At 34.2% G+C, this 12701-nt stretch overlaps 1 protein-coding gene across 1 annotated transcript in view; it reads left to right on the forward strand.

The window, feature by feature from the left end:
• The window catches only part of Syx1A (Syntaxin 1A), a 218129-nt gene extending 205931 nt beyond the window's left edge, over nt 1–12198 (forward strand). Inside the window, exons 8-9 of the mRNA XM_089095302.1 lie at nt 3017–3116; nt 6173–12198. Of these exons, the coding sequence (XP_088951428.1) occupies nt 3017–3097 (81 nt within the window). The 3' untranslated portion in view covers nt 3098–3116; nt 6173–12198. The remainder of the gene's footprint in view (nt 1–3016; nt 3117–6172) is intronic.
• Nucleotides 12199–12701: the final 503 nt, after the last annotated feature.

The raw sequence follows: 12701 nt of genomic DNA on the forward strand, positions 1-12701 counted from the left end.
TAACAATGGAGAAGATACCGAAATTTTGGGCTCTTAACCACAAATAAGTTCGAACTTTCTGAATGTAAACCAAATAGAAGTATACTTTGGGAGTATTCATTTAAATGTGAGAAGTCGACGCACTCCCACCATATTAGCAAATGAAACAATTCATTAAACTCTTCACGTAATAACATTAAAAGACCTTTGACAGGGTCTGATTTTAATTGATTTAACACAATCTAAATACCAGCTTTTTCTATCAGAAGATACCTCAAAGGCCATTTATGAAGGCCATTCAAATGAAGAATTACTTAGTAAAGCAGTGTGTGAATTTATTATGTGCTTCAGTTGGAAGGATACTACGATTGAAATTGTTCGTCCAGGAGGTCCCTATCTCTAGATGAAAGTGGTCATGGCGAGTTTTTGTCGTCATCTCAGCTCTCGCAGATTCCAGGGATTACACCTAAATTTCTTCAATAGAAAGGGGAAGTATATGCCTGTAGAATACCGACAGAGTTGCCACGAGAGCGCGAACTTTTTACTCTTGTATGCAATAAAACATTTATTTGTAGACGTTTAGAGTTCTAGAATAAATACTGTATTCAAAAGAGTATTGAGTTTTGAAATTTCATTTGAAATTAAATACAATTGCACAGTTTTTTGGTTAAATAATTTCTGAAAAAAACAGAAGCAGTTTTAGGGGGGAGACAAAGAGGGCTCTTGCCCCGAGTGCAGAAATTTTAGGGATGCAAAATTTCAAATAAATAATCTAATGGTTATAATCATTTGTATATTTTTTCTAATTTAGTTTTTTATTAAAATAAAGTAGAGGGCGCAGTTGGCAAAATTTCGTCAAAAAATGAAAATTTTGTTAGAATTTTGCCAAAAATTTTTGGGGAGACAGGGGGGGGGGGCTAATCAATATTTTGCCCCGGGTGCAAGAGAGGCCAGAACCGCCACTGAAAAAAACTCACAAGAAATCACATGAAATCACATCAAACTGAGAAATCACATTAAGCGGGTTGTAAAAGCTGTATAAAATTGTATATAGTTTTAAATTTGTTATGTGATTAATCTATTTTTGGTGTTCTGGAATTCCTCCTATGTATACTTTTAGGTATAGACCTTTACTTCTTTTATATACTTTTATTTCTCTGCTTCATTTTACTTCGTTGGTATCTACAAGAGAAAACACACAAAAAACTGATAAGGGAGGGAACTCGCGTTTTTCTTCTGGAAGAAGAACAAACAACGACATATAGTGTTGCTCATACATTACGTAACAATGTATATAAAATTTTTATGAAATTGTATATGTCTTCTTCATATGTAGACGATCCCCTGGGTATACTGTTATTTATTTTTATGCTTTGTTTTAATTAGTTGTCTGGATTTATGATATATAAAAGAGAAAAAATCATTAGAAGAGATTGAACCACTTTTTTTCTTATGTAATTAGATCAAAAATAGCCATCTCTTGTTTCTCATACCGTACTTAAACCGAGCTCTTCAATTTTTTTGATAGTCGATTTGTCTTATTCATATTGAGACTATCAACTTTGTTGCGTGTTATTTTTTTGTATTAACTGTTTTAAGTATATTTATGGCTTTCTTATACTGACTATATACTAAATCAGGATTAGAGTGTTTCCTACACTATTTTTTCATGAAGTATAAAACACACCTCCAAATAGTGGTGCTCGGACAATACGTCCCACGATATAGTCATTTTTTATGAAATTGTATATGGCTTATTCATATTTAGACGATCCCCTGTGTATACTTTTTTTTATTTTTATGATTTGTTTTAATTAGTTTGCTGGATTTCTGATCATGAAAATATACCAAATCAGTATAAGAGAGGGAACTCATGTTTTTCTTCTGGAAGGAGATCAACCAAAGCCATCTAATGTTGCTCAGAAATCACATAAAGCAGTTTATAAAATCTGTAAAAAATTGTATACAGTCTTGGGTTTTCTTTATTTTAACTTAACATTTTTTTGTATTTTACAATCCGCCCGTCAAAGAAAAATACACTTTTTGCATATCTGCCTAAGTATGAGAGCCTATACCTCTCACTCCTGTTCTTGTGTTCCAGGAAAAGTATAAATTCGGTATTAATTAATAGTTAAATTCGGCATTAAAAAAATTTGGCATAAAAGTATAAATTCGGCTGTTGCATTAATACAGCCTAGTACTGTATCACTTGACATAAAAAACGACACTTTGACAAAACGATTTGGAATATTTTAGAGCATTTCAAAATATGAGACAAAGTTCAATTACAGGCGACGATCTCAAATGCAATTAAAAAAAAGTATTAAGTAACCATTTTTTAAAAAGATATATGTATCTTTAGAGATGATCGCTGAAGCTCTGCGAGGGTGCCGTTGAATATTAACTACTTTAAATCACATAGGCTAAATTTGTTTTTTGAAGTAGAACAATGCGCACGAATTAAATTAAGAATTTTTTTTCATTGATGTTTGTCTTGTATGTGTTTCTCAAAATTCAGATTCTTTAAGGGGATTTGATATCTTAAAGAATCAACCAATCTAGACTCATCAACTCGACTCTTATATCGAGGTCTCGACTCGGATCAATGTATATAAACTTTTTTATTATGTGTGGCATAATTATCTAGAATTGATTGGGCGGTATTATATTAATGATAAATTTAATTAATGACATTCATGTATTATATATAAATATGATTTGAGGAATTTGGTACCTTTGAGAGTTCCTTGTGGTGCTACCCGTTTTGATTGAAAACCTTACAGACATACGGGTGGTAAAAGTTTACTGTGTTTTCAATCAAATTTCATAGTCAAACCATGGATATTCAATAGTTGTCGTTGGTAGGTTTGTCTTTGACGAGCCCTTTGTCTTTGAGATGGCCATCCGACAATGACGCTCGCAAAATGATCTTAAGGTATCAAATCCCTTTAAAAACTTTAATCTTTTGGCTTAATATTCAAACTCTAGTTCAATCAAATTGCATTTGCTTTACTAATGGTCGCTGTTTCTTTTGCAGAAGAAGATCATGATAATGATATGTCTTGCGATTCTTGGAATAATTTTGGCGTCCACAATTGGAGGTTATTTTGGGCTATGAGTTCCACTGTTTTTAAAAGGTAATCTTTGTTATTTATGATTTAAATTTGAACACATTTATTCGCCATCTTTTCATCATCTTCAATAATAGCTTTAAATATGATGCATCCGATGCAGTGCATTTTTAATTTTTAATTAAAAATGCTTTAATTTTTGCTTGAAAAATATTTTTAATGAAATTTTCAAAAGTTCAGCAACGACGGGGCCGCAAGAGAGATAGACAGACACTTGCTTTTCAAGTTACACACGACTATAGCGCTAACTGTGAGCTTTATTCGTAATTTGTCGAGTCAAATATTTTTCGAGATTCAAACATAAAACTTGGGATTGGCCAATCAGATTCAAGAGTTAAGGCATAAGTTTTTGAAACTAGGAAAGATGGAAGGTTGTAACTGCAGTATTTTAATCTATAACAGGAATCTGGTACAAGAAACAAATAAATAGTATTAATACAGAAAAGTTGGGAACACATTAGTGCTTGCAGAAGTTTTTAAAGTCCGAGTCTTACCGATTTTATTTTCTTTCTGAATTACAAGTGTGATGTTAAAATCAAGAAAAACTTATGTCATTCATGACACTTGGCTTTTTTCAACAGGTTTGACTGTACTAAGCTGAAATAAGTTGTACTAAGCTTGTACTAACAGGTAGCTTGAGTAAGAACTCCAGCACACAAGATCACGCATCGGTGAAAAACAGGCACGCAATTAGGATAGAAAGGCTTAGGGCTGAACCCGAATCTTACAACTTTTTCCCTTTTCTTCACATTATCCTGTATTTTTTATGTAGACTGTCCGTTTTTGCCGTTTTGGCAAACAAGACCATACTCCCTTCCAACACATTCTTCGACATTTTCTCTTATCTTTGTACTTGCCAGTCTTCTTGGAATCAGGGTAGAAACCTTTGTTATTCAATAGCATAGGCATATGCACAGGAAGGCTGAGCTTCAGGGTCATAGCTCTTTTCCCCCTGTATTTTATGATTTTTTTATTTATCCCATAATATCTTTTTTTTAATGTGTCGGCGTTTTGTACTTTTTTTTTAATTTGGACCACTTCCAAAACTGCCCCCCTCCCTCCGTATGTACATGCTCCCGCCTGCCTGCCTAAACCAGGAAAAATGGATGGGTTGAGTCATTCAAGCATGCAGGAATATGTATTAGGGGGTGGGGGAGGAGCAGTTTTGGAGTTTAGCAACCATAAAAAATACATTTGTGGAAATTTCTTCTCTTCCATGGTTTTCTTTTTCTGACTAGCAGATTTGTTCAGCACACTATTTTTACACGATCGTACATAGGTTGACAAATTAAATATTAACACATAAACAGTGGCGTCAATTCACGGAAATTTAGGAAAGGGGAGCGAAATGTATTTTTCAATTTCTAAAGGTGGGGCAAATTTTTATTTTCCAATATTTTCCAGGAAGATACAAAACAAGACATTTCTAAGCGAAAAGTACCCCAAAAAGGTTTTTTTCAAAATATAGGGAGAGGGGACAAAAAATAAAGGGAACATAGTCCCCTCTTTGCTACGTTCCATTGAAATCACTGCACATAAAATGATGTCTCCACATCACTGAATTGCTTGAAAAAAGAAAGATCAAAATAAGGTACCTCTAGTGGCGCAGCTGGTTTGATCTCAGCTTGGTAATACGGAACTCAGCTTTATTAACACACTGCTAGGCTCAGAATTTGATTCCGGTGATGAGATTATGTAAAAGTTTTTCAATATTAATCCAAAGAAGAAGAACAACAAAATGAGGGATCAGTAGACATGGGAAGTATACCCGAGCAATACCTTAGTTATACCTCCCATGGTTGCATAGGTATTTTCAAAGACCATACTCCCTTTCCATGACCTCAAATAACAGTTCAAATAGGCATAAATCCTTTTATTAGACAGTGAATAAACAATAACAAAAAACTCTGAATATTTAGATCACATATACAGTGACCCTCATCAGCAGATATACCCCGAGAAATATTCAGAGTTTTTTCTCGTTGTTTTTTACTGTCTAATAAACAGTGAAAAACTCGCGTGAAATACCCCCCCCCCTCGTGGAATTTTTATGAAAAATTACATCCTCGCTGAAAATCCCCCCCCTCCCCTCTGTTCATTTTTTTTCAGAAGATTCCGCCTGAAAAATTCCCCTCTCATACTTTCATTTGAAAAAAAACTAAGTACTAATCGTTTTCCGATCACTCCGGAAATCCTCCATTCCGTGGAAATTATTTTTCGGAAATCCAGACGCGCTGAAAATTTCCTCCGTACAATTTTCCCGGAACATCTCCACATGCAAAATTGAGTAGGCAAAGAGAAATAAGACAAATAAAACAATATTGTATAGGAAACTCACCCCAATCACAAAATCCCCCTCCGAAAAATGTCTGTATACTTCCCACTCCCCAATAAAAAATACTATTCGTAATCAATGGGCGTATTTTATAACTTAAAGACCTATCCCGAGGGGATGGGGGGAGTCATTTTATCTCCAAAGGCATAGTTTTCGGACTTTTCAACTATACTGAACAAAATGGCTATCTCAAAATTTTGATCGGGCGATTTTGGGAAAAAGGAGCATAGAAGGGGGGCTAGTTACCCGCCAATCTTTTCGGTCAGTTAAAAAGGACACAAGAACTTTTAATTTTTTGCTCAAATGAACCCTCTCCCGATGTTCTAGGACCATTGGTTCGATACGATCACCCCAGGAAGAAAAATGACAAAAAATACAAAATTCCACATTTTTGCAGAAAGGAGCTTGGAACATCTAAAGTAGGGTTCTCAGGTACGCTGAATCTGATGGTGCGATTTCCATTCAGATTTTTTGTCTTTTAGGGGATGTTTTCCCCTTTTTCGAAAATCACGCAAATTTTCTCAGGGTAACCATAAGCTTAATGAATCTTTTATATTTGGTTTGTACTTTTGATATATTTATTGATATCCAAATTCCGTTTTTAGAGTTTCGGTTGCTATTAATCCGTGTTGCTCCTTACTTTTAATTTGTTTCCACGAACTGTTTGATTGCTTTACTTTTGAGGAACTTATATTTTGTTGACTGATTAATTTTTTTTTCTTTTTAGGTGCAGCAGAGAAAACTGCCTGTCCAAAGGAATAAATTTTTTGTAGGTCATTTCTTTCATTTGAATATATGTTGACGCTTTTTCATTGAGAAGAAGTGGAATAATTGATTATGTTAATTAATCAATTAATTATGTTAATTATTTAATGATTAATAATAATTAGCTATGTGAATAATAATTAAGAAGTGGAATTTATTATTAGTTAATTAACATAATTAATTAAATATTGATTAAATAATTAGAAAATTAGGCTTGAATTCCTGTTTTCCCGATTTCATATGTCTTATAGCAATATTAAAACCGAAGTTTATGAGCCTTTGTGGCTTGTTTTATTGTTGAATTTTTAGTGATTTCAATTTTATGCCTAATTGGTGTTATCATGTATTCGTATCTTTATTTGCTTTTTAATTGATTAATTAACTTATAATTATTAGGAGAAGAATGTTTAAGAATTTATTGAAGCTTATTGATGCTTGCAGTTGTTTCCTTTTCTAACATCTCGTGCATTTAGGTTAAATATTGTCACGAAACCCGAGTAAATCATGAATTTTTTTAGTCTGGTTTTGTAACAATATCCAAGTCAAGGTCGTATCTAGGGGGGGGGGTATAGGGGGTTTGAACCCCTCCCCCCCCCCAAAAAAAATCTGACTCTTTAAAACGTAACAAAAATGTATAAACAAATTTTCGATGGGTTTTTAAAATTGTTTAGTACCCCCCCCCCCCAACTAAAATCCTGGCTACGACCTTGATCCAAGGAGAGTGTTTGAAACTTAGAGAGAAAAATTGCAAGTGTAAGAAAGGCCTACAATGAACTATTATCAATATACTTCATTTATATTCTTAAATATATAAATCCATTAGAGTTTTCTCATGTCCATGTCTTTGTCCATGAATTTAGTTGAGGGGAACTTATCTCTCCTCGACTTCCGAAGGAAAAAAAATGCGTAAAAAGGGAAGAATGACTTGGGAATTTAGCTTAGGGTATAGTCATACCCTTGAAAAGGGTATATACCATCTAAAGGGTATAGTCATACCCTTTAAAAGAACGTGTACCCCTCCTCATGGCAGTGTTACAGAAATTTGGCTGGTTGCCAAAATTCTGGTTTTAGAATAAACGAGCAACTTCATTCGAATAAATACCCATACCCGGCTAAACTTTTCTTCTGTATACGTATTCCTAAAATGGCAGATTACAGTAGTGAAAATATACAAGCCCTCCCCCTTTTTATTAGTAATAAAGAACCGAAGTTGGACTTTTTTCATTAATTCTTACGACCAGACTCGTGTTTGATTTTCTGGAGGAGGGCTAATCAGAATTTCCAAATAAAGAGTTTATTATTTAATAGATATAGGTAATTTTGGAATTAATCGTAAATTTTATGATTGTGTGGGTGGGGGGGGGGGGGTTTGCCAAGAGGCCGTTCTTGTTGACGTACATACCATGGGTTGGCTAGTAAATTTGAAGCAAAGATTTTCCAGTTTAACTAAAATTTGCTCAAATTCAGTGCTAATCTTGATTAGACAAAATCTAAACTAGAGCAAAGAGTATGGGTAACTGGCGCTAGTGTCGATGAAAATATCATCAGTGTCATCTAGTGTTTGGCACCTGGTATTTTTTTTCAGTGTAATAATAAGGATATATTAATTTGACTGGTGTGGTTGGTAAAGTTAGTGCAGTAAAAAGTTTCTCATCTCAGTTTCTGAAAGTAAAACGATCATAAAGCATGGAAAACGCCAATAGATGCCTTATAGATCAATAATAAGGCATCTTATTATTATTTATAATTTTAATTATGATTTTTAATAATATAATATTTTAATTAATCTATTACTAATAATAATAGATTAATAGTAAATGCCAATAGATTGGCATCTAGCGCTCTAGATGCCAATAGAATGCTAGATAGCGTTAGTGTTTTTTATCATTAGCGCCACTTTCCACTCTTATAAGTTGTCAGTGCAACTCTTATAAGTTGTCAGTTTGAACTAGAATTAAAGATAAAAGTGATCTCCAGAACTGTTGTGAGACAGCAATGCTATGCAATTGTTGAAAGTAGTGTTGTTGGTTTTTATTTAGTATTTTTTGTTGTTGTTGTAAATAAGCTTTTTTATTTGTGTTTAAATGTATTGTTTCATCATCTCAATCCCTCATATTGACATAGAGAAAGTGCGCTCGCTATTTAGTTTATTCAGAATATTAGCGACCGGGCTTCACATGGTGAAAAAAAGATATTTTTTTCATCTTTTTCCCAAAACAAATTTAGTTTCATTTCGTTAAATTCGCTGTAGGAAGTAAAACCATTAGGGAATTTGACGTCCCCTTTCCGGTTGACTCTGCAATAGCTGGAATCGAGCCCCAGGCCCTGTGCAGCCAAATAGAGATACTACAGGGGCACGGTGGCCATAAAATGCTGCACGCGGGTGCTGCATGCTCACCTCGTATAATCGATTTTTACCGAAAATGACTTTTATATACTTCTGATGCAATTTTTCATCCTGCTTTGTCCGGTGACAACGGAGAATTTTTATCTCTTATACTTACATGGCGAAATAAGAAAAACACACCTCGTAATATCTCGTATATCTCTGATCTACGTATAAAAAAAAAAATTCTGAGTCATGTGTAATTATTTGGTATTTTATCTAAGAAGTTGCGCCATCAGATCATTTTTTATCGTCTTTTGGACAATTTGATTTTTTCATTATACGAGGTGTGCACGCAGTAGTCGCGCAGCACTTCTATCCAATAGTTGGAAGGACTAACAGGCAAAGGAAGAAGCAACAAGGAGTAATGGAAGGAGTAACAAGCAAAGGAAAAATCAACAAGGAGTAACAAGCAAAGGAAAAAGCAACAAGGAGTAATGGAAGGAGTAACAACCAAAGAAAGAAGCAACGAGGAGTAATGGAAGGAGTAACAAGCAAAGGGAGAAGCAACAAGGAGTAATGGAAGGAGTAACAAGCAAATGAAGAAGCAACAAGCAGTAATGGAAGGAGTAACAAGCAAAGGAAGAAGCAACAAGCAGTAATGGAAGGAGTAACAAGCAGATGAAGAAGCAACAAGGAGTTACAAGCAAAGGAAGAAGCAACAAGGAGTAGTGGAAGGAGTAACAAGTAAAAGAAGAAACAACAAGGAGTAACAACCAAAGAAAGAAGCAACAAGGAGTAATGGAAGGAGTAACAAGCAAAGGAAGAAGCAACAAGGAGTAACAAGCAAATGAAGAAGCAACAAGCAGTAACGGAAGGAGTAACAAGCAAAGGAAGAAGCAGCAAGCAGTAGTGGAAGGAGTAACAAGCAAACGAAGAAGTAACAAGCAGTAATGGAAGGAGTAACAAGCAAAGGAAGAAGCAACTAGGAGTAATGGAAGGAGTAACAAGCAAAGAAAGGAGTAACAAGCAAAGAAAGGAGCAACAAGCAAAGGAAGAAGCAACAAGGAGTAATGGAAGGAGTAACAAGCAGATGAAGAAGCAACAAGGAGTAATGGAAGGAGTAACAAGCAAATGAAAAAGCAACAAGCAGTAATGGAAGGAGTAACAAGCAAAGGAAGAAGCAACAAGGAGTAATGGAAAGAGTAACAAGAAACACACTTCATTGGGACAAAAACTGGGCTATAGATGAATTTAACCACTTGGCTTGAAAAAGAATTGTGGATTTCGATTGTTGATTTTGCTGGTTTGTGGGTTGGTTGCATTGTGAGCTTATGAATCTTGCAGTTACACAGTGCAATTGCATTATCCAGGTTTACAAGCTACTTTATTCCATTGCTTATCATAAATCTTGTTTCAAGAATCTCGCTAGTCAGTGAAAAAGACCTCTAGCTCAACAGCTTTCCGAGTTGGTGAAAAATCGTTCTTCTTACGCATAATTCGGCGATTGGACCTTCCTTTGCGTCGTCTCATCCTCATATAGGAATGGTTGCTTTCATAAACTGTAGAAAGCATATCGTATCGCATGTCATATATCATTGTTAGAAAGATAAAAATTCAAAACAATGTTATTAACATAAACGAAAGTCAATATGACAAAAAGTCACACTGAAGCAGAGAAAATCATCGAAAAAGCAACCGATTGAATATTATTCATGCACATTAACCTTACCAAATTAAAAAAAAGAGGGAGTAGCAACAATAATAAAACAGAAAAAAGAGGAATCACTCAAACAATATTTTGATATATTTCCTATAAAAGAAAATACATCTTATAGGAAAGGATGGTAACTGCTACACCCGCATTAATTGACCAATATTTCAGTTGAGATGCAAGTGCACCTCGAAGACTTTTTTTTAAGAATACGGGTGGTAGAACTCTGGCGGAAGTCCAAAGTTCTCTCTGTGTTTTCAACTAACGATAAGGAATCTTTTGATAAGCAACTGCATTTTTTGATAGGTCATAGTACACCTGTTTTCCCCACCCAAGTATGCAGGTAGGAGGTGTTTGAACCTATTCCTCCCCAAAATCACATTATTGCTTTGATTGTTCTTATACGTTTCGTAAAATTTGTCTATTTTTTAGTTCTTTTTCAATGTTGTGCCCCCCGAATTTATACCCCTCCACCCAAAGAAAAATCCCGGTTTCCATGGCTTCTGGCTTTATGGCTTCGTTTAATTGAAGGAAATGTTGGCTATTGTTCCGGCATTCTAAAGACCGGATTTTGGAATACAACTTACGAGAATATCAGGGCACAATAAGTTTAATAATAAGGCGAAATCATTGGTTTGACTAAAGATATCTAAATATGTATGAGCCCTCCCCTACAATGGCACCTCTCCCTCAACCTCAATCAAAATATTCCATAAAAATACATAATTATAACCTTTGGGGGATAATGATAAAAGGGTGTCCACGGGACATCGAATGGGGGCAGCCCCCTTGACGAATACCTAGAAGTACAGAATTTTATAATCTGTTGAAAAAATATAGTACTTTTTTGGTAAAACTTGTTTTTCAAGCCCCTGCCCCTACCCCCCTTCTAGAAAATTCTACAAGGTTACTCCTCTAGAAGAATTTTTGCAGATACCTGTAAGTAATTCGTTATTTAAAACTTACCTATATATTTAAACATTTAATGTTTAAACATATTTCTACATATTTACACATATTAAACATTTTTACACAAACATATTTACAGATATGTTTGAATATATTTAAACATTAAAAATATTTACAAAACATGTTTAAACATATTTAAAGACATTTGTAAATTGTCTTCTATCTAAGTATATCCAAAATTTACTATCTGTACGTCTGATCGGGTTTGACTTCGATCTTTCAAAAATTCTAATGAAAAAAAACTGCGTCTTAGATGCACCAATGACACTTAGATGTATGTGTGTAACCTTCAAACATGCAATATTTTCAAAATATAAATCATGAACTATCCAAGAAATATATAACACCTAAATACATTTGTAGTTTATAATGTCCAACTGAAAGTCTCACCTTTGAAATCTTTATTTGAAAGGCGTTTGAATGAACTATAAAAGCAGGACTTAAACAGTTAAATTAAAAAAAACTAACATTCGCTTTTTTCTTTTACTTTAATTTACCAAACTAAAAGAAATCAAATATAGAAAAAATTGACGATAAGATATGCATGTTGCTCAAGCAACAGACAATTGTGAAATTTACTCTGCTCTGCTACTCTGCTCTACTCTACTCTGCTAGTCTGCAAAAAATTAAAATTAATGTCATCTACTGCTACCAGAGATTATGAAAGCTCTATATCCTCTGTTAGTTCTACTGGGCAATTCCAATTGTTGGCAGAGCTTGCAATTTTAATTCCTATAAGAACAATTTTGTAGGGCCAAAGGTCTAGTCTGCTTCAGTTTTCTTTCGTCCTTTGAGCTCTCTGCTTATAGTGTCTAAATATATTATTATTTATATATAAATAAAATGATCTTGTTGAAAAATTGTTGTATGTATATTTTTTTTTCTATCTTTGTCTTTTTATACATTTGATCTCAAATTAATAGTTTTAAAATTATTTTGCACTTGTAGATATTCCAGATTTTTTGTCGTTTTTAGTCGGTTCAAGTGTATGTGAGGTTTTATGTGAAGTGAAATAAATTGTGTAAAATATTTTTCTTTTGGTTACATGACTGATTTATGGTTTTTTATGATGCCAGGAATCTCGTGTTTTTATCATTTCAGAGGAGACCAAAGTATGCTTGTAAAGTTTTTGCAAGTTAATTTTTTTCTAAAGATTCCAAAGTTGGAAAAAAGGTGCCTGGTTCTATAAAATTACATAGCTCAGATTTTGAAGATAATTATATTTTTATTATTTAGGAAACTGTTGCGCATTGCACAGCAGCTCAGCAGTTCAGACTGATCTGGGTCGGTGGCAGTTTTAGGGGAGGGGCAAAGGGGGCACTTGCCTGGGAGGCTGAAACTTTAGGGGTGCAAAATTTCAAATAAATAATCTCATGGTTATAATCATTTTGTAATTTTGAAATTTATAAAATAGGGGGGGCGCAGAGCAAATTGAATTCGAAATTCTCATTTTTTCCATATCTTCATCACTATTCCTGGGGG

The sequence above is a fragment of the Artemia sp. Qi Xiang Cuo genome, chromosome 10 (assembly GCF_049724085.1).
Source record: "Artemia sp. Qi Xiang Cuo chromosome 10, ASM4972408v1, whole genome shotgun sequence".
Lineage (NCBI taxonomy): Eukaryota > Metazoa > Arthropoda > Branchiopoda > Anostraca > Artemiidae > Artemia > Artemia sp. Qi Xiang Cuo.